Source organism: Sturnus vulgaris, chromosome 3, assembly GCF_052056855.1.
Source record: "Sturnus vulgaris isolate bStuVul1 chromosome 3, bStuVul1.hap1, whole genome shotgun sequence".
NCBI classification, from domain to species: Eukaryota; Metazoa; Chordata; class Aves; order Passeriformes; family Sturnidae; genus Sturnus; species Sturnus vulgaris.
The window spans coordinates 79,989,313-80,011,586 of record NC_142245.1 but is presented as its reverse complement, the minus strand read 5'-3'; the positions used below and the strand labels follow the sequence as shown (position 1 = coordinate 80,011,586).

The 22,274-nt window shown below is 37.0% G+C and overlaps 1 protein-coding gene across 2 annotated transcripts in view; it reads left to right on the top strand.

Moving 5' to 3' along the window:
* The window catches only part of ORC3 (origin recognition complex subunit 3), a 35,514-nt gene that overhangs the window by 8,648 nt on the left and 4,592 nt on the right, over positions 1 to 22,274 (top strand). The window contains exons 5-17 of one of the 2 annotated variants that reach the window (XM_014877835.2): positions 784 to 888; positions 1,615 to 1,769; positions 2,704 to 2,840; positions 4,456 to 4,615; positions 5,393 to 5,506; positions 6,931 to 7,064; positions 7,551 to 7,614; positions 10,529 to 10,645; positions 11,562 to 11,641; positions 15,424 to 15,557; positions 17,957 to 18,039; positions 18,514 to 18,611; positions 19,505 to 19,646. In XM_014877835.2, the coding sequence (XP_014733321.1) occupies positions 784 to 888; positions 1,615 to 1,769; positions 2,704 to 2,840; positions 4,456 to 4,615; positions 5,393 to 5,506; positions 6,931 to 7,064; positions 7,551 to 7,614; positions 10,529 to 10,645; positions 11,562 to 11,641; positions 15,424 to 15,557; positions 17,957 to 18,039; positions 18,514 to 18,611; positions 19,505 to 19,646 (1,523 nt within the window). Of the gene's footprint in view, positions 1 to 783; positions 889 to 1,614; positions 1,770 to 2,703; positions 2,841 to 4,455; positions 4,616 to 5,392; positions 5,507 to 6,930; positions 7,065 to 7,550; positions 7,615 to 10,528; positions 10,646 to 11,561; positions 11,642 to 15,423; positions 15,558 to 17,953; positions 18,040 to 18,513; positions 18,612 to 19,504; positions 19,647 to 22,274 lie in introns of both variants that reach the window. The other variant, XM_014877834.2, reaches the window with a different exon arrangement.

Genomic DNA, 22,274 nt, shown 5'->3' with positions numbered 1-22,274 from the left:
TCCTTTCTTTCAGAGGTTTGTGCCTATAAATCCTAAACGTGATTCAAGGCAAGTTGATTACATTTTCAGTGGATTATTTTAGGGAAATTAAAATTGGACCTATGCTTCAAACTTACCATGTAGGCTAACAGTAACACCACTAACAAAGAGTGGAAGGTACTTTATTTTTGTAGGTAATAGGAAAACTACTGCTTCAAATATTACTGTGGATGAAGTTCTGAATGGCCTCCTGGAGTGGCTTGTTCTATTTTTCTGTTGATTAGGGATATTAAAAAAGGCATTAAATACTAAGTATTTCATAGTGAATTCAGACTGAGTTTCACAGCAATTTACAGTAATTTTCCTCTTTATATGAGCCATGAGAGGATCCAGCTCTGGATACAGTATTCTTCTAGAGAAGGTGAATTTAACTTCTTGTCTGCAGGCCTTACATGGCTCTGGATGGCTTCTGAGGGATGTTAGAAAACCTGTCCTGCTTCTTGCAGGTTTGCACTCTTGAGAAAGCTTTCTTTAAAGAACCCCACCAAGCTATATGATGAAGGGTATTCACAGTGACTCCCTGTTTCTCTTAATCAGGGACTGTCAACATGTATGTCTACTCTTGTGCTAGTCTTTCATCTTCCTCACAGCTGATGTGATACTTTTCATTCTTTCCTTAACCTTTTGAGGTATCTTCTGGTTTTTTTTGTCTACTGTTCAATCATTTTGTTCACGAGTCATGGGAAAAATGCTCTTGAAATTTTGTTCTCTTTTTTTTTTTTTTTTTTTTTCTCTTCTCTCTAGGTGTAAATGTTACAGATCATGACTTGACTTTCAGAGGTCTCTCAGATGTCCTTCAGGATAACATTACTCCTTATGTAGCCTTGCTGGAAGCCAAAGATTGCCCAGGTAAATATTGCAATAGTATAGCTGCTTCTTTTGAATAAGATATAAATTAACTAGCAATTCTAGCTTTTGCCCCCTAATGTAAGAGTAACAGACAGAGGGATCTTAAAGATTTTCCAAAGATTTGCTCAAACCTATGTCACCAGAGCAGTAATCGTACTCTATTTGGAGAGGTATCCAGTTCAGTTTAAAACAGTGAAGATTGAAATGCTGCTTAGCTGTAGCATAGCAGTTAAGGATATGGTGCTTAGTGCATTGCATGTAGATGTTGTAGGTTGGTTTTCTTCTTGTAGGTGTATGTATTCCGCTTTTTAAATGCTTACAGTCATTATTTAGTGAGAGAATGGATGGAATAAAATTCTCCCACCCTCCATGCTTCTTTTTTAAGTAAAAAGATTAAAATCACATATGGCTGCATAGTCAGTTCTGTGGAGTGGCTGCTTTATTTATTTCTAAGTCACTGTTAAAAGCAGATGTCTGGAGCTCAGGTAAAGATGGAAGACAAACATTTTAACCTCAGTTGTTGCCATCTAGGTAGATTGCATGAACAGCGTGCATATCATTAATGCTTTCAGGAGTATAAGATGTGCATTCTGGAGAGAGGAGAATAGTTAGAAATGTAGAAAATAATGAATAATAACTTTGGGGTAGTTTTTTATAGTAGGAGATGGAGAAGTGTTGCCAGATAACCAAATATCATTGCCATGTTTCTAAAAATGTCTTGTGAAGGCATAAAAAATCTGATGCAGAAGCTGATGGGGCAGCTGATGAACTGTGATATAGATGTGGACTCACTGGAAGATGAGAACTGTGTGCAGGTTTCACAGAATAAAATACGTTGTTCAATGTCTTCTCTTACCAGCTGGTATGAGAGTGTAACAAAGGTATGTTGTTGGCATTTTTTTTATCCCCAGTTTGTGAAAACGTCTGACCTTTGGATGTGTTTAAAACAGAGATTTAATAACTCAGCTTTCTGTGAGAAAATGCCAAAGGTTAATTTTTAATGTAATACTAAAAAATAACATGATATTGAAATGATTTGAATACAATATGTGACACATAGAACAAATGTGGAGTTAGGTACTGATGATGTAAGAATGTCAGAATTCTGAGACACAAGCAAGAAGTACTGTTTTATCATATGTTTCATTGGGAGCCGGAAGCTTAAAATGCATTATCAGCTTCATGCCAGATGCTTTTCTCCCAGGACTGCTGAGATTTTGTTTATTAAAAGAAAACTTTACAGAAGAACAGTCATCCAGGGCAAAGGTACTGTATTAGTACTTATGAGCCATGATGTCATCTGCAGCCCACACTACATTGGCAAGCAGTAAGGAAATAACTTTCAAAATGTTTTTTATCTTTGTGTTTGCTAAAGCTATTGAAGTTTTAAGTTTTGTTTCTGTCATGAATACAAGTTACAACTGATTTTCTGATTACTCCATCGAGGCAGTGTGATAAACTAAAGTGTACTGAGTGCATACTCTTTTTATTACTGGATAAAGATATAGAAAATAAGCAATGTCAATGTACATAATTCAGATCTTCTCCCTCATTCCCAACAGAGCTCCACTAGTTCTGTCTCTCAGAGCTAATCTTGTCAGTGTTGGACTGTGTGTTTAAAAATCTATTTATTCTTTATACTTTGTGCTGTGCCAAACAGAAGGAAGAAAAATGGCAGTTCTGGGTGCTAATAATAAATACAGCTGACAAAAAGTCAGTCATGTCACTTTGGAGTATTATAATATCAGAGATGTGATTCAGTCTTTTTCATTTTGCTGGCTTCTGTGTATTAATGTTTAATTAATGGCTTTAAAGAAAACAGATTCTGAAACTCCAAGCAAAAAAAGAAATTCCTCCTCTAGACATTGGCAGTCTCCTCCAGTTGTAGTAATATTCAAAGACATGGAAAGTTTCACCACAAAAGTTCTTCAAGACTTCATAGTCATCAGCAGGTAATGTAACTTGAAATTTAGTTCTTCCACTCCTTTACCCATTTTCTATTTGCAGCTGTTTTGAAATGTAACAGTGAGGCCAGTGAAGTGTTGGAGTCAAATATTGGTGCAGCTTCTTCACAGCAGTGATTGAGCAAAAAATTACTAGCTGGCTTTTAGGGGTTAATTATGCTAAAGCTGAGCTTGAGACTGTGAACCAGAGTGCCTATGGGCCAGTTGAGATTTAATTCTTCATATAGTAGGATTCACTGGTACTAGTTGTTACAGAATTTTTTGAATGTGAAACTAAATTTGTAAGATGTCTAGATCTTTTAAAATTGTTTGCAGAGTGTGTTTTTGTGTGATTACTGATGTAATGCTGCTGCTTAAAGGTCACTAACTTACTAACCGGGGTGTATATAAAATTTCCCCAGCTGGCCAGGATCTGTAATCAGCAGCTGACTACTTCAGGTACTCCTGTACTTCTGTTCTTCTCTAGTCTGTCTTAATGCAATCTCAGGCATGCTAATCAAACGCTCATGCTGCTTTCCAAAAAGAGCATCTTACACTTAAGTCCCCAAGTTGGAGCTACAGTTGGAGCTGGTAGAATTGGAGCTGCAGTGTGTGCACCTGGTGTTACCTCTAAACAAGGCCTAGGCAATTCACTTGCTGTATCACCAGTTATTATCCTCATCTCATTCTTAACCTTGTTTAATAATAAAGGTGAAATGGGAAAATGTGAGAGGTTCCTCTGATTTGTTAATCACAAAGTTCTCATTCCTTCTTAAGGTTATCAACAGTGGATAGTAATAATGAAGTTTATTGGTTTTATGTTTTTCTTCAGCAATTTCTTTTGAGGAGTTAGAGAAATGAAGGAATTGTGGGATAACAATTAAAATCCAAATTCAGAAAGTTGCTGTGGCAAAAACAAAATAAAGGAATAAATTGACAGTTTTAATGTAGAGGATATTTAAGATAGCATATTTTGTACCTCCTGGAAACTATTAAAAATGGAAAATAATGATGACATGATACTGAAAACACTGTATTTTGTATAAATTGTATGCTGTCCTCAAGGAATACACATTGAGTCCTGATTTTCAGTTCTAAACCAAATACTCAAAAATTATTTGAAGAGGAAGATTAATCTGGAAAAGTTGGAAATCTTTTTAAGTGTGATTGGAACACAGACGTTGGAGATGTTTCGTATTTATTTTGAATTTATTAAATGGTGTAAATCTTGTAAATTTTTTTGGCTGTTACCTATTTAATGTATCTTCTTATCTTTTCTCTCTATCTTTGAAAAAATCCAATTATAAGACTCAATTCTCTGAATATAACTTTTTGGGAAGGTAGGATCAGCACAAGACTGACTGAAATTATGCTTTTTGTGCCACTTTCTGAAATGTGAATCTGAAAATGGATTTTCATTTTCTTAACTACTTAAGGGCTTTAAATAGCATCTTTCTGTTTAATTTTCTCTTTTCAATTCCTCTTTTGGTTTACTGGCAGCAAATCTCTTAATTTACCCCTTTCTGTATTTAAATTCAGTGCTGTAGTAGGAATATAATGCATTTGTTATACAAGCTTCTATAATGTAACTATTACTTTTTTTTCTGCTTCCCCCATTTTCCAGTCAGCATATCCATGAATTACCTCTAGTGCTGATTTTTGGAATCGCTACATCACCAATGATTATCCACAGACTACTTCCTCACTCGGTTTCCTCTCTGTTGTGCATAGAGCTTTTCCAGTCCCTTTCCTGTAAGGAGCACCTGTCTACTATAATTGATAAGGTAATTTCCTTTCTAAATGGAAATGAGTGTGTGTGTGCGTGTAAGCACGGTTTACATGTGTGGCCTTTGAATGCAGGTTTGTCTGAAGGTTTTGGAAAGGACTCTATTGCTGAGAGTTGTGGATTTCAGATATTTTGCTTGCAGCTGCAGAGTAGTGCAATACTGAGAGCTCCCTTCTCATACTGAGATACACACACATACACCTGCTTTCATTTGCATTGCCTTGTGCAATTACACTTTGACATTCACACTTCTTCATTAAAGCCAAGCTGTGATTTCAGTTTTACTGTGTTCCAGAAAAAGATAGCTTTGAAAAGTAGCTAAAATTCTGAAAAGTAAAGTTCAAGCTGAGTTTTGCCGCTTGTCAGACATTAGCTGAGTTATCCATATGTTCAAGCCGTATAAATATCATGCCTGTGGATTCTTGGTAGCCCACAGGATTTCCAAAGTCTCTGTTACACATGCTGAAAGTAGTGGTGTCATTGTTTATTACAGCAGTGTCAGTTCTATTTGTAATTTTACAAAAATAGCATTTAGCAAAATTAGCTTAAAATGTTGTATTAGTGGAAGATACTTATGAAAATGTGGTAAAATAAACTGAAAATCTATCGTTGCATTGATATTTTAGTATAAATACTGTTTTTAGAAGCTGACAGTGTATTAAGTATCTCATTTAGTTGAATGTTAATATATACTAAGAGTTGTTTATATAAGTTTTACTAATTTGAATTCAGGAGAAAATTTCTGCTATGGCTAGTTTTTCTTTTTATCTTTTAGCTGCTTCTGACATCCCGGTTTCCCTTTAAACTCGGAGAAAAAGTTCTGCAGGTTCTCATCAACATATTCCTGTACCATGACTTTTCTGTCCAGAATTTTATCAAAGGATTTCAGGTAGGCAATGGTAACAAGAATTCAAATTATGTTGTGAAAACAAAGGGTAATTACTAGGCACTGAAAGGTTTCTTAGGTCCTAGTATCGCTGAATTGCATGAAAAAAATATCCTTTGGAAACAGTTTGGATCTGTGAACAGATGGATACTTTAAAATCTTTACTGATAAGGGTTTAAGAGCAGACTGGTAGGACCTGTATGAAGAAGCAAATAAAAGCTTACTCTGCCACAAAACCCACAATATTTTATGGTTGCATTTAAAAGGGTGACCTGGCTTAATGGGCAGAAATGTGCATTTTGCTATAGATTAATTTGTAGCTTTTTAACACCCCTGGCGGAACTCCCCAATTCTGATCATCTGTAGGGGCTCCTTGGACTCTGGTTTGTCTTGGTGTGAGTTGGCTACAGCAGTGTCTCTTCCCCACTTGGAACTCCTGGCACAATTTCTGGATGCACACTTCCTGCCTTTTCAGGGAAACAGGAGCTTCAGGGTCATTTACTTGGTGCCTCAGAGGAGGTAATAAACTTGTGCTCCAAGCAGTTGTGTAGCAGTGTGGGAGTTACATTTACCCTCTGTCAGGAGGCAAAGTGGAAGAGCTCAGGGGGTTTTCAAAAAGAGTCTCTACAGAGCATGATAGTTAAGTCTTTATTGTTTTACATAATTCCTCATATCTAGATTTATTTCTCTGTCTAGGTCTCCTCATAGCTGTTGTGGATTGCAGACAAGAGTTCTCTGAAGAATTTGTAGCCCCTGTCTGTTTTAATGCAGGATTGTGAAATAGTTTCTTTCTTGCCTAGTTCCATGTGTGAACCTGCTAGTAAAATATGCCCTTTTAATGTCATATACTTACAGAATTTCTCTGATTTTTTGACATGCAAGATTCAGTGATTACATGTGGCCAGGAGAAATGTCCTGACCATAGTACCTCTCCCTGAAAACAGAGCTTTGTGGGCTTTCATAGGTTTCGGCTCCTCTAATTTGAAAGTGTCATCAAAATTTACTTCTCCATTGGCCTGACATGGAAATACAAGTTTTAGACCTGACAGTATATGGCTGTGTCCTTGTGTGTTAAAAGTATTCAAGGATGAAGCGATTTCAGATCAGATTTTTGAAGTAATAAATACAAGATCACCATCATGTCATATATCTCGGTGTGACGTTACATAAGAGGGGGGAAAAGTTGAGGTACTGAAAATGAATAGCATATATAGCAAAGAAGGCAACAATGTGGATGTTTACAATTATATAGTCAATGTCCTGTAGTGACTGTGGGAATATTTATTAATTGTAATTAATGTTTTTTATAGGAGTACCATTGCTATCATTGTAGTATATGCAATGTAGTAGTACAAAGGCATTAAAAGGTAGATATAGCAGGGAGATTTAATTTTATTAACATCCTTATTTCTTGGTTTCTTTTTCAGCTCTGTATTGTGGAGCACTTCTATTCCCAGCCCCTCAGTGTACTGTGTTGCCAACTAGCAGATATTAAGAAGAGAGCTTATTCTTTATCACATGAACAGTGTGAAAACATTCGGAGACTGCCCTCTTTTAGAAGGTAAAGGGGGAAATATTTTTTGGACAATCATGTATTGAGTTGGCTTTAAAAAGATAAAAAAGAATCTGTAAATGTAGTTCTGTGAAGACTGTAGCTCATTTGTGCACATTTCTGTAGCAAAGGTAAATTGATCAAACAGAGGACATTTCTAAATAATTTCAGGAAGCCTTAATGTTCTACCCTAGAGAGTACAGCTGTGATGTGTAATCACTTGAATTTACTTTTTTTTCTTCTTGCTCTTAATACAGAAACAAATTATTCTGACAAGTAATCGTAAATCACTTTTAAACTTGTTAAGCTGATTTGAAGCATAATCTCTAGGGTTTTGGTGTGGCCTTTCAACTTGTTGGATTTGACTGTCCTTTTTGAATTTTTCCAAAGAAAGATACGTATTTCTTATAGCAGCGTAAGCATTTTACACATTTTTCACCCTAGAATCTTCCTTTACATTATAATTTTATGTTGTTTTTTTCTTCTTGCCATAAGGTATGTGGAAAAGCAAGAGTCAGGGAAACAGGTTGCGCTGCTGACAAATGACTGCTTCTTAAAGGTAAAATTTTAAGAATGTCTTTGAAGGACAGAAATAACTTGCCCAATGTATCACTTTGTGGAACATAATAAAATATAAGACCAAGATGTAAAGTTCTGTATAACATCTTTCATACAAAATGTACTGTGCTTTGTGACTAGTAATGAGGAATTAGGATTGGCAGGACAAAATTCCAAATCTCTAGGGTTGCCAGGTCAGCCTTTATATGAAGCTGCACAACTTTGTTACATCAACTTTTAGCTATGTCTAGAAATATAACTGCTTAAAAAGAAGGATACAAGGTTTATTTATGGCCAGGTCTTTTCATGCTTACTCAGACTGACTTTCTTGGTAGGTCAGTTAAGCGTTTGAAGAATGTGTAAGTAATCTTGGAGGTTATTTCATAAGCTCTTAATCCTTCATAGTCTCTACAAAGTTTCTGATTGAACTCAGTAGGGCAGTCTGTGTCCCAAGGCACACATTCATACTAGACCTCATACAGGATTAAAACTAATTTGTTACATGTTTATCTGAAGCTTTGCCAACTGATTGAAGTCAGACTACTGCTATTGTGAGCCCTTTAGGAATTCACCAACAAAAATCTGTTTGTTATTTTCACCATCTGAGCCACTCAGAAGCAGTGCTCAAGGTAAAAGGTTTCTCCTTACTCTTAATTTCAAATATTTCTAACCTGTCAGGCAAATGGTACTTGCCTGGTGTGTAAAGCTTTTTCAGGTGTGAAGAACAGTGGTAATGGCTGGAGGGGAGGTTAGGAGCAGGCAACATTACAAGTACAGTTGCAGTATTCAATATGAGATATGATTTTACATCATTTTATGATCTATTATCTTCTACTACTGTTCCTTTGCCCTTTATTCACACTTGCTTTGAAAGCTGAATACTCATCAGCTTAAAATTTATACGTTTTCAACCTTAGATGTTTGATAATATATTCCTTATTTCACAAGCCTCACCTTTTAACTTGGGGAAAGGAAGCTGGAATTCTCATGCTTAGGTGCATATGATGCTTCTCACAGATTTTTAATTGAAGGCCCTTGTTCTAATCTCCACAGTAGAGGCAGGACCAATACTGTCTTGCCAAGCTGGCAGAGTATTCTGCCTGGGGAAATAGGTCCTACTGCTGCATTAATGAGGTGCTGTTTATTCTGATGTCATGCTCACCTATAACCCAGCTTTGGAGACACTTCCAAAGTCACTACAGTAATCTTTCATATGAACTTGGTGTTTCAGCACCAGACCACTTTAGTCTTCCAGCTTAGCCCCTAAACCTGCAATACAGGTTATCAGCTTCATTTATATTCCATGTTGTTACCACTTTTTTTAATAACTATGGGAAGTCTCACCTATTTAAAATAATCAGTTTTAAAAGCAATTTTACATCATAATTATTAACAAATCTGTCTGAAAGGTTTCATGGAAAATTTAATTTGAAACTATGTGAATGTGGCATTTGTGTCTTCTATTTCTGTTCTGGAAATAATATTACGTAGTCTTCTAATGACATTTTCAAACTCTTCTACAATGGATTATGCCTTTCACTTTGTTATTTGGCAAAATACATTGCTATTTACTTATATTAACTATATCTTGAGCTAGGAGCAAGAAGAATACAGGTGTGTTAATGCTTGGGGTTTGGGGAAATAAGGTTGATGAAGCAGCATTAGAGAGAACTTGCTTTCTTAGCTTATTTGGAGGTGGGGATAGTTTCTTTCTTTAATGATCCTACTTAAAATTAAAATAAAAACTTGTGAATGTCTACCTAAGGTTTTAGAGGTTGCCTTAACAGCTGTTATATCAGTGACTCTTAAATTTCCATATATAAAAAGTTCATGGGGAGAAAGGTCGTTAATGTTTTTAATAATGTAAAACTTCTTTGAAAATTATAAAGTTCTCTGTAGCACTGTCTTTGTTACTTTCAGTCTTTGCAGTATGATGCTTTTTCTTTCCATACATCTGTACTTCCTTATATTGCCTGTAGACAAGGTTTTGCTTTTCTTTTATCTTTGATACCTTTTGTTTCAGTTTAACTCTAGAAAATGTCAGTGATTTATTTTGTTTTTCCATTTGAATAGTTTGCTCAGAGTTAAGCAAAAGGGCAGTAAAATATGTAGAGGATCCTGTGGTTTTTCCTCTTTATTTTTGACTGAAGACAGAGAAGATCTTTTGATTCACTGACTTAAATGTAATGACCACAAAGAATAAATTACTTTAGAATAGTTACCAGAATTTTTGAATGTGGCTTTCCAGAAGTGTTAATACATGCTTTCATGGCAGGCCGGTGATAATGTGGTGCCATGCAGAAAATTCAGTAGCAGTACTCAATAATTTCTTTTTCTTTAATGTGATTTTTCTATTTCTGTGGTTCTCACTGCAGAATAACATATTCTCACACATGAATAAGCAAAAGTCGAATTAAAAACCCATAGGAGCAGGAACTGAATATTTATTTGTTTTCTGTGACCTGGTCTTCTTATGTACATATAACTAATAAAAACAACAGCCACCCACAAGATAAGAAATAAATTTTTTAATGTACTTGTACTATTAAAATGCAAGTTTTCGAGTAAAAGTAGCTATGTAACTTCTCATTCCCTGCTAAAGGAAGAGTGTATACTCTCATTGTTGTGAGATGACATTTCAAGTCTGAAGGCCTAAATACAGCTGAAAATGGTAGAATAATAATGCTAGTCAACAGTAAATCTCTGCTGAGCTGAAGGAAGATAGTAAAGGTAGCAATATGCAAAGGGAACACAGTAAACTGTTGAAATACAGCTCATTTGCTTAGTCTCAATTTAAGATTGGTGATTTAAATCATAGCACACTACAATATCAAAACTTCAGAGTCATTTTAAGTGCTTCATAGGAGTTTTAAATGGATGTCAGAATTACTTTTTAAATTATTCTATCACTGTAGGAAGAAACAGAGAAGTTGCTGGAGGACTTACATGTTTATCATGAAAATTATGTTTCAATTCTGAGATGTCTTCATGTTTTCACATCTTCTCTTCCAAAGTATCCTTTGGGCAAGCAGGTGATGTACTGTTATATGTGGATCTTGTTGGGTTTTTGTTGTTGTTGTGGTTTTGGTTTGGATTTGTTGTTTTGGAGGTTTTTTTGCCTCAAAGTGTGATGTCTAAATAAATATTTACTCTTTATTTATTAATGTTGCCCCTTGTTTTTTAAAATGGAGAGAGATGCTTTCTTGCTATGGGCAGAGGATGAGAGTATGTGGTTTTTTACTGGCATGGATGATAACCTTGTCAGTCAACAGGAAGGAGTTTCCAGGAGGAGGCAGATGCACAGATCGGCAAAAGAATCCACACATTGACTTTCCCACATCTGAGATTATCTGTATGCATTGCAGACAATGTACACTCTTCTGCCACCTATTAGATCACTAGTCAAATTCAGACGAAGAGTCTGAGTTTTTAGCAACCTTCTGTGCAGAAAAAAAGCAGTAGTAGGAGGAACAGTGATAATTGCTCTTAATAGTCCTGTTGCTCTGATGTCATTTAATCCACCTTCTCATACTAAGCGATTTCTTCCAGTAGAAGAGCAGTTATGTATTATGTGCACTTGTCTCTCAGTTCTCAATGTATTGCATACTGTTACTAGAATCTGTCACTGACTACAAAAGCAGCACGAACTGTCCCACTGTTTGAGAATAAAAGGATGTGTTAGCTGGGGCATTTCACTGGAGTTCCTTTCTGTTCACTGCAGTCATTGTCACCTGAATGTTAGTTGTTTGGAACCTGGTGCAGAGCAACAGTCCCCAGCAAGAAGCTTAGTTCTGGAAGATACTAAGTGCTCTCATTCCTTTTGCAATCATTCTGCATCTTTGGAAAATAGACTCTAAAGGAATTGCTTATTGCTTTGAACAGCTTGTTGTAAGATTTCCACATTACTCTGTAAAACACTTTATCCTTTCTTCACCTTCTGCATAACAGATCAGGGAGTTGCACTGTGCTTGTTTGGAAAACCGAGTGTGGGAGACAAAGGAGTATGAGTCATCTCTTCAACTAGCAAGGTGATTTTTTTTCTCATTTTGTTTTAATGCCACCATACACATGGAAAATATCAGTCATCACTTACTCTGGAACTTAAAGCTCAGGATATTACCTGTTCACAGCTAGTTTTGGGGTTTGCAAGTGTAATTGGCTGCTGTTTTCACTTTTGTTTTCTACTGATTTCTGTGAAATTCAGCCAGGTTCTAATATTTCATATGCCCTGAGTAATTTTGCTGAAACCACTGAGATTACTTTGTGTGAATGAGAATGAGTTGGGTTATGTCTTTTAAAGTATGATTGTGGTAGGTATTATCAATCAAATTATTAGTCTTAGTTGTCTTAAATTTTAATCTGTTGTGAAAATTAGAATCTGTTCCAAATGAATACTAGCTGAGGCCTTCCTTTTTTATTTTACTGCTTTTCTTCTCTTCCTAATCTGCCTTAACAGCTTTTACAGGGACTGAGTTAATTTGTTCTGATACTGTGAGCGTAGGACTTTAGGAGAGCCTGTACTTGTGTTGTCTGCCACTGTTTAAAATGCCAAAATCGTCAAAGCCAGTTTTCTTGATAGAAAACCTTTCAATTGCAGTGCTGCAGCTACAGACTTCTAAATGTGCTTCCAACAGACACATGGCAGTGTCTGTCTCCTGAGAGTTGCACTCGTTCAGACGATCCCTTGGCTTTGTTGCTCAAGGAGCCAGTGCGACCCTGTAAATATAAATGCCTCTTCAGACCCCCTGAGCTGCTCAGGTTTGAGGTGTCTGCCAGTAAAACAGAAAAAACCTTTCAGTGGTAGATGGAGGGTAGCTTTCTGAGCTGAAACACACACAAGGGAGCACTCTATTCAAACTGTACCTTTGCCATACTGAGTACTTCTCGCACACAGCCACTTTCTTGTGTTCTTTACCCTCATCCCTTTGAAATGATTACATGCTTGAGTTGTCATTTCTGCAGTCTTTCCTTTGTGTTCCTTCTCTGACTCTCCTGAATCTTGACAACACTCAGTCAGCTCTCAGCTCTTGCCCCCAAATGTGTCATTCTGCTTTCCTCTACTGTCTGTTTGCAATCTCTTAATAGCTCTTGGCTGGTTTTCCCTCTCCTTTTTCTTCTCCTCTGTTTAATTTGCTTTCATCCTCTCTGAATTCATGTCTCTTCTCCTATCTCAAAGTTGATGCTGCTGTCAGATTCTGGCTTGCTCCCCTTTTATTCTTATCTGTTCATCTCCCTCCTGTTGTTCTTCTGGTCCTGGCTCCCACTGTGGGAGCCTCTGATAGAAATACAGTGATCATGGTCGCTGCTTTCATAGATGATGATTCTATGGGTTTTTTTTAATCCAGAAATTGTCATTTTCATAACAAAACTTGTTGAACACAACTTCTTCAAGTGCTTGGAATTCTAGCTGTAATTATAATTTTTTCAGCTTTTAACTTCTGTTTGCCTTTTTACAAATAATTCCTCTTGTCTCTGCTTTTTCTGTATAGAATCTTGCTGTTGTCTTTTAGAAGAAAATGATAAAATATGGTCTTTCCCCTTCTACTCAATTTTTTTTCCCCCCTTTTGCTCATGTTTAAAAGTTACTCGCTGTTCTTTAATATTTCTGCCTTCCTGGGAGTCACATTACCTCTTGATATCCTTATGTTCACTCTTCCCCATCTCATATTCCTTCTCAGTGTTTTTCTGGAGTCCATCTTTTTTTCCCTTGTATTTAGAAAGTGAAAAATAGAGAAGCTTTAGATCAGCTTATTTCTCATTTTGTAACAAGGTATCTCTTTTGCCTTTCATGAATGTATTTGAATTTAAGGTTTTAAGTTGCTGAAATGTGTTTCTTTTGTGATTGGCCTCTCGACTTCAGCCTTTCCTTGGACAGGCTTTTATCCAATCTTCTAGAAGTGCTCTTTCCAAAGATGGTGTTTCAGGTAATCTAACTTGAGTAATCTAAACAGTGGTTAATCTACCTGAGTTTTCCAGAGTCTAAAAGATGCCATGTGGCGACAGAGAGCATGTGTGAGCTTTGGTTCATTTTGCGTTAATTTCATCAGAAGAGAGACATCAAGAAGATTGGAGAGGGTCTCACTTGATTGGTTATGTGGAGCTAACTGGCTGGGACATCTCATCAGTTTTTTGGCTGGCAAAACTTCAAGAAATGTCTGCCCTATTGTCTTCTGTCTACATATTGTACTCTGTTTTTTGTCTGCTAATTATGGATGGCTTTTCATCACATGCTGTTTATCACAGTCCTGCCATTCCGTGACCAGTCATTTGGTGCTGACCAACCTGCTATCACTTCTTCAGGTGATTCCCCACTTGAGCATTCAGAAGGAGCTTCTGTGGACTTCATAGTAGCTTCCTTTCTTCTCTTTCATAACTTGTCTGAATAATCAGATTTATTTATTGCCTTTTGTTAATCTGAGATCTTCCTTTCTGCTTTAAGCTGGACTCCTCACTAAATTAAAATCTCAAACCCACCAATACCTGTCATACCTTGCAGTAACCTCAAACCTCAAAGGTTGCAAAGGATCCTTTACTGTTTTCTCATATGTGATAACTGTCTTCTTGCCTATTCTTTGGGCCCTGTAATCCCATTGTTGTTGTAAATAAGTTTTTTCTAGAACTTGCAGTTTCCTTTTAAATAATACTATGAAAATAAATTTGTTCTTTCCCATTCACAGATCTCCAGATCTGCTTCTTTTTTTTCCATCTTGGGTGTTTAACTACAGTGTTTTGTCTGGCCTGGAACAAAGCTATCCTGTTTATCCATTACATTACACAAGACAGTTTCAAAATGTTTTCTAGCCTTTTGTGTGGTCAAGGTCACCCTTTCTGTTGTTAACTCCTGATGCTTTTCTGTACAAAACAAGTGCATCTGAAGGCAATACTTCACTTGCAAAAATCCATAACTCTGAAGCAGACAAACTGAAGTTTTAAATTTTAACCTTTATAAGCACTTAGTATCAATTCCCAGTTAGAAACTAGAGCTCAAATTTCAGTTTTCCCTCCAGATATCCACAGAACTTCCCCAGCCTCCTCTGAATTCTTCCTCAAATTTCTTAGTCATTTTTTAGGTAGCTGATATGGAAACCCACTGTCTGGGACACTGACCACCATCATTGCTTTGGTATCTTTTAAATTAAGATTTTTGAGACTCGGCAGTGCTTGGTGACATTTGGGAAAGGCCCTAATAACGAAATAGTAAGTAAATGCTGAGCTGGAGGTTGGGCTAGATGATCTCAAGAGATCCCTTCCAACTTGAATGGTTCTGGGATTCTAGTGATGTGTAGATTTACAGCAATTAAATACAGAAAAAAGCATACAGATTTCATTTGAGAGTCATTCTGAGTCACGGAGAATAATTTTGTGAATATGTTTACGCTGTGATTTTTTTTTTTTTTTTTTTTTTTTTTAACCATTTCATTTTCCGTTTTTGGGAATGAGTTCCGGACCCTACCATAGTTGGGTTTTGGGTGTTGGGGTTTTTGTAATTTTGTTTTGATGTCTGACTCACAGTTTCAAAACTGCAACTCCTGTGTCTAGCAAGTGTTTTTAGATGATCAGGAAAACTACTGTTCTGCAGGAAAATGTGAAGAACATAATCACCAAACCTAATAGGCTTGTTTCTTTCTATTAATGACAGCAGGAAAAAAATTTACTTTGCTGCAAGATAAAATGGTTGAAATCCTGGAGGTTTTTTCTTTTAAAAAGAGTTTTTCAAATTTTCTGGTTTTTAACCTTTTTCAACTAAGAATACTGAATGCTGTTTCATTGTTCTGCATTTCAAACTTCAGCCAACAATTGTGTCTTTTAGGATGTTGAATAAGACTGATTTGGTAACCATGCTCCAACAATGTGTGGAAATTTTGATGTCATCTTCTGGAAAGGAGTTTGATAAGGCAGCAGAAAAGTTGAAGGAGTTCTTGACCCAGTTTCAGAATCTAGAAGGTGGGTGTGTACCATCATGTATTCCATTACAAATTATATAAAAGCTGTTTTGTAATCTGACCAATGAGTAATCCAAACATTTTTCCTGAGATAGCCTGTCATATTTGCAGGATTTTTTTTTAAATACATGCACAAATTTAGGAAATGTTTATATTCTCTTCTGGTATGTGGTTCATGTTTTTTACAATACGGAAGAGTGATGTAAGATAAAAATTGGACAAATCAGCAAACATTATCCCCTAAATCTCTCAGAAATGTATTTTTAGCATTTTAGCAGATGTTGCAGTTGCTAAAAACAAACTGTTTTTAAAGATAAATAGCAGCAGACTTTCTTATGACGTGGTATTTAACCCAAATATATGTAAGGTTCCTTCCCCTGCACGCTCAGAGCTGGGACCCTGAGTGCCAGTTGTCAGCTCTGCAGATAGGCTGTGACTTGTCAAGCCCCTAGATTTGATTGTTCATGGTGGAGGACATATTTCTAAGTTTAGCAAGGCAAATGAGTAGCAGCATTCTGTCTTTTAGAGGCAGGTTAACTGAAACTGCTGCATTCTCTCTGAAATAGGAGTATGATGTATTCCAGCATTCTTCTGGATAGGAATGTTGTTGCTTGCCCTGAATTATGGAGAAGCACTCCTCAAAGATTGGCTTTTGAAGATGAATTGGTTATCATCTGGTCTGTTTTATGCTTATTAATTAAGCTCATTATCAGTGTGGTTGCTATACAGCATAGTAGGCAACAACTCCCAGATGCAGTCAATATTAATTAAAGTAGTCACATTACACTGTAGGATTAACTGAGGGCTGTCCAGAAGAATTGGCTCCTGTCTGTACCATGTATTTTTTAATAGTTGTAGTAAAAACAGAGCTGTGGTAGAGAAAATAGGTCATCACTTTGATAAAGCTGTGTGTGTCACTGCTGATACCATCACTGAGGAATCTGAACTATGATGGAAAACTAAAGGTTTGTCTCATTTGAAAAAAAAAGAATTAAAGCAAAAGGCTTTTAAGTAGTTGGATTTTTACCTTGAGGAAATAAATAAGTAACAACAACTCTGGGGATTCAGAACTTGCAGAACTATAACACAAAAAAGACAGCATTTGTTTTCACTTAGGATTTGAAGATGGTTTTAAAATAGAGAAGGTCTACTGAATCCATGATGATCTTAGTTTGTTTACAAAGTGGATTTAGGCTCTGAAGGAAAATTGAGACGGGGAAGTTAAGTTAAACTGTATGTGAATAAATTGCTGAGTTAGATAATTTCTTACTTTGTGATGGTATTGATCTTTATTGAGGGTTCTCAGACATCTGCCAAAAATGTGATGTATCCAAATCACCCACAGAGCTCTTAGAGTGAAAGGATAGTCCAAAATGCTACTTTTTTATAATAACAATAAAGTTCATTGTCCTGACAGCCTAATGAACTCAAAAACATAAAATCATGAAGCTTGAACAAACAAAATAGCTTCACGTTCAATCTGTTTTGAGCTGAAGGATTTGGGAAATAAATATGTTGATGTAGTAGTGGAGAGGAGGTTTTGAAGTCTTCAACACTCAGATAAATGTCCACAGGACCCTGGAAGAGTTACCAAATTGTTCTCTGCATGTCACCAAAAAGCTTTTAAATATCATGATTGTTACTGCTGATAGAGCTTTACCTGTGATGTGTGAGTGGAATCTCCATCTGCCATTTTCTTAAGTATGGCAAGAAATCTAGATTATTTTTGTTCTGATTATCTCTTATCCTTGCACTGATTGTGCTTTGGGAGGTTTTTCTTCTTTGTTTTTATCTAAAAATTACTAATAATGGTGCAACTGATCACCAAACTACATATCCATGAAGTTGAAATTTTCTTATAAATTATTCTTATTAATAACTAATAAATTATTCTTATTAATAATTAATAAATTATTAATAAGGTGAGAATAAAACTGGACAATGAAATGGCTTAGCATGCTTCTGTTTGCTACTCTGGTTGCAGTTTCTGGGTTAGGTAGGGAGAACTCATTTCTTACTCATTTTTTTCCACATGAGGACAAAAAATGCAGCATGTGGCTTTTTGAATATTCCAAAAGCATCAGTAGTACCTAGTCCTAATCTGTCCAGTTAACAAATGTTGAGAGTATGGCCTAGGATGGCCTAAACAGATTTAAAGTGATGTGCAAGGCTTGTGCTGGGCCTTTGCTCATGGTTGAATTGTTACTTAATCACTATTGGCTAAGCTGTACTGCAGATTCCTTTTTTAATAATCTTTTACAAGATGTAAGACCCAAAAGCTGCTTGTGATTGGGTCTCTTTGAACAAGGAACTACTGAGTACATTGAAGATTGCTTGGTTTAGGAGGTTTATGTAGGAAAAGTCTACCCCACATATCAAACATTCGTTTTGTTCCAGTAGCAGAAGCTTCCCAAGAACGAGATGTGTCCGTATCGTCACAAAAGGAGCTCCAGAAGAAGACAGACCTTTATCACCTTCAGAAGGTTAGGCCTGCCTAGGCTTTACTGACTGGTTCCTTAAATTAATGTTTTAAAATGTTCATGGTTAGTTCTTCCCAGCTTGCTGGAGCTCTGAGTAAAGGGTTTGTGTGTGTGTCTCATCTTAAAAATGAATGAATAAGTATCAACGATGTATTTCAGGCCTTCCTGACACATACAAAATTATAGAAAATATCTATCATAAACCAGGATTTTAAAATGCAAATTAGATGTTTTCTTTTTATTTAACTTGTAATTTAGACATTCTGCCTAACACATACTTCTTTGAATTTCTTGAACTCCTACGGGTTTGAGAACTGAATACATTGGCCTAAATAAAAATAACTGCATGATTGCATTTCAGACATCATCAGTGAGAACATGCTAGCAAAAATTAATTATACACATTAAACATATAGATTGTATTCTCCAGAGAATAACTGCCTCCTATGTAGTCTTATGCATCACTTTTTTTTAAAGACTTTGTTGGAGTTGAAGGAATCAAGGAGGTCTAAGAAACTGACGAAGTTTGAAATGCTTCGTTTTGAAGTTGTTGACTATATAGACAGTCTTGTAAGGTGAGCCTTCCTGTTTTATATTCCTGTATTAGTTTCCACCATAAGTTGCAAATGAAATGTTACATTAATCTTGTCAAAATTATGTCTCAGTCTCTGTGGCATACTTATTTTTTCCCTTCCTATTCTTTCTTTGAGGGCTCTAAAAATAATAACTAAAAAAAGAAAAACCAAACAAAGCACACCTCTTTTCCAATAGATCATTTGAAATAATTAGAATACGAATTGACCAACCTACTTTGGCTGCTGAAACAGTGTTGAGGGAGGAGTGGGTATGCGTGGCAAAATAAAGTCAAGAGTCTTTACCCTAATCTTTGCTGATCTGCTCTACTTATGAAACTGTACCGATGTCAAGTGTGATATCCTGTCCATTTTGGGAACTGTTTTGGTGAGCAAGCCATAGCAGATGCAGTTTTGGAGGCAGCTCTGCAGTGGAAAATGTGAAGGGCTTGTTGTGGTGGGGGAAGAGATGAAGGCACTTGTTAATTATAGAGAGTGGGGGGGAGGCAGAGAAGCTAACAGGAGTATGACTGCCAAGCAAAAAGCTTCAGATAGGAAGACAAAGATGAGCAGAGACTCATGATGAGTCCTTGAGATGGACAAGCAAGATCTGTAGAGTACTTGACTGGTTAGCACTGTAGTTGCTGCTCTTTTTTCTTAATTTGTCCGTGTCTCAGCTAGAGTTCTATGCTAAATTCATTAGATGTAGAGTTCATAATAACAGACTTCTCTGCTTAAAAGTTTATTTCAGTGCTGTTCATCTTGTTTTTCAGAGATTTTTCAGTACTGGATGGGTAACATGCATTTTTGTAGTCTGACTGCAGCAGACTTGTGTTGTTTCCCTTAAGCTGAAGCTTGTGTCTCCCCCTCTCCCCCCATACCTCATGCTTTTCCAGAAAATACCTTGTTCCTGCAGATGACAGGACCCTGCATGAGATTGTGTATTTCAACACTACCACTGTTCTCCGAGGCCACTTGAATGCTGCCCCCAGGACTGCACTGCACACAGCTTTAAATAACCCACACTGGTACCTGAAGGTAAGAAGCAAGTGTTTGGGTGCTGAAGTAGTTCTGGGAGGCTGTGTGGGGCTGGTGTGCAAGGCTGAGTTGTACTGTTTCAGGAAGCTTGGCACATATTCAGCTGTTTTGCACAGAACTAGCAAGTGCTGATAAGCAACTGGGGACTTTGTTCAAATAGCTGGGGAATCTGTCTTGCAAAGGTAATTCTGGAAAACGTTCTGTAGGAGGAATCCATTTTTCAGAGCGTGTTCTAGCCGTGATACTTTCTTTTCTTCTGTAGATACTGCAGAAAATACATTTTGTCCTCCACTACAATTAAGATGACTGCCCACAGGGAAAAATAAAGTGTCTGTTACTCTTTCCAGAGACTTTCTTATTAGGGCTGGTGCTCAGTCCTCACTATGTGGATTAGCTGTAAGGCAAAGACTATTCAGGTGGAGTCATACATTAAAATAGCATAAATACAACATATTTAACCAAGTCCATTTGTTTTCCTCTGAAATTTTAATTTAATACTTGTGGTGCATTGATATCCAATGTTTTCTGAGTCCAAGAAAGGGATAGTCCTTGATTCTATCAGCCTAATCCTGCCCTTTTCTAGAAGAGAAAAGCAGACTGTTCTCCACTTCCTTCATAAGTCAAACTGAAAGGATGACCAAAAGAAAGAAATAGACTAGGATCTGGAAAAGGAGTGAACATACATTTCTTTTTATCCTTGACTATAGAAGGTACTTGAAGTTGTTCTTATGCCCTAATATTTTTTCTTAAAAAGTGATCATAATTTTGAAGAAAGTATTGGTTGTAGCTGTATCTGAATAATGCACTACTTGAGTCAAAGCTTATCAGGAACTGTAGAAGCTGATAGACCATCCTTTGAAATCTACGACGTGATTGGGTTTGTTGGCACCGTCTTTGATTTGAATGAGGGTTATCAGTTTTGCTGTGTGCAGGAGTTATTACTGAAACCATTTACAGAGCTTATTTGTGAGAAGAGTAGTTAACAAGTTACCATTAAAGAAACCTAATATGAGCCTTAGTAATTTATATATTTAGAAAACCTGTATATATATATATATATAGACTAGGACAGCCAAGAAAATCTAACTACTGATGTCTTTAATAAATATTCTGTTCTCCTTGATGAGTTGACAAGATTTAAAGCCCCCTGTCATCCTGTACTTTGTACTTGGACATGCTTTAACATATTTCCAATGTTTTCTGAGAAGATTGTGAAGTTTTGGCATAGCTTCTAACAGTAGCAGTATTGGCTGAGTACCTTGCTTACATTTTAATGCACGTGAGTCAAATATTTTCTTCTATGACTTTTGCATGGTTTGTATTTTTCTGCGCTGTGACCAGAGCAAAGTTCTCCAGAACTGTTCCTTTCAGAAGGCCAGGACAGAAAATTGCTTCAGTAGAGTACCAGTGAATGATTAATATGTGATGCATTGCTTACAGGAGTCAAGTTCAGTTATTTATTTAGCTAAACGTGAACCAAGGGTCATATTTATCAGGTGAGGGGAGAAGAGAACCCCAAAAGAACTGCACCAAACCCGGCGTAATTCTGGTTTCATTGATCCCTTGAAAATTTAACAAGCTGAAACTTGGGATACCAGCTCCCTTGTCAGGGAAAGAGGATTTGGTCCTTGGGATAACAGCATTGATTCTAGAGCAAGGTATGCTGTGTCCTCTGCCTAGCCTTGGGGCAGGGTTAGGCAAGAGCAATTCCTCATCAGCTGTGTTCTGGGTTGCTCCTGTTCTCTTCTGTTGGGAGCAGCACCTGTGCTCTGTACAGATGGTTTCACAACTGGCTGCTCGTTGTAGGGCAGCTTCCTGCTTGTCAGCCTGGTTATTTCCTCTCGGGACCACACGTGTGCTGCAGCCTCACAGCCGAGGTTTCCCCGCTGGCTCCCTGTGGCTGCACTTCAGAGGCTTGGCCCAGTTACCACAAGGGAGGCTGGGATCTCTCAGGTGCTGCTACAGATGGATTTGTTCCAGGAGTGTGCAGGTGCTCTGGAGGTTGTATCCTCTCTTGGTTGTGGTAACTGTCCTGAAACCTTAAAATTAGAAAATCAGTGCAAAGGGTCCAGCATTGCCAGGTTGGCACATGGGTGAGTGGTAGAAAACGACAGACCTGGGTGTTGTAAGGAGAGAGGAAAAGAATAGGGTGTAGTGTTGTCCTTCTAGGCAGTGGTGAGCCACTAGATCTAGATCAGCCAGAAGTGTAACCTTGTGTGCCAGGTACTAACACAGGACTATTTGAAACTATTATGGTACACTGCTGAGTTACAGTTCCTGATAGACTAATGTCTGCATTGTAACATTGTGAGCAGTTAGCCATATTTCTCTGATGTTTTTCTAGAAACCATCTTGTAATGAACTGACAGATATTAGCCTAAGGTCTACAGCTTTTATGTTCCTTGTAGAGGAGAGTAAATAAACTTGAAAATTGCTAGGTGTTCTGGAAACTGTGAAATGTCTCATAAGTGCCAGAGTCCAAATTGGAGCTGAGTCTCAAAAATTGCAGGAATTTACATCTATGGGTAAACTAGAGATTCTTGAGCAAAGTTATATTCTTTGCCTAGCCTTCTTTGCTGTCTTGAAAAGCGTTTTTATTTTGAAGGTGTCTGTCATTGCTACTGCTTT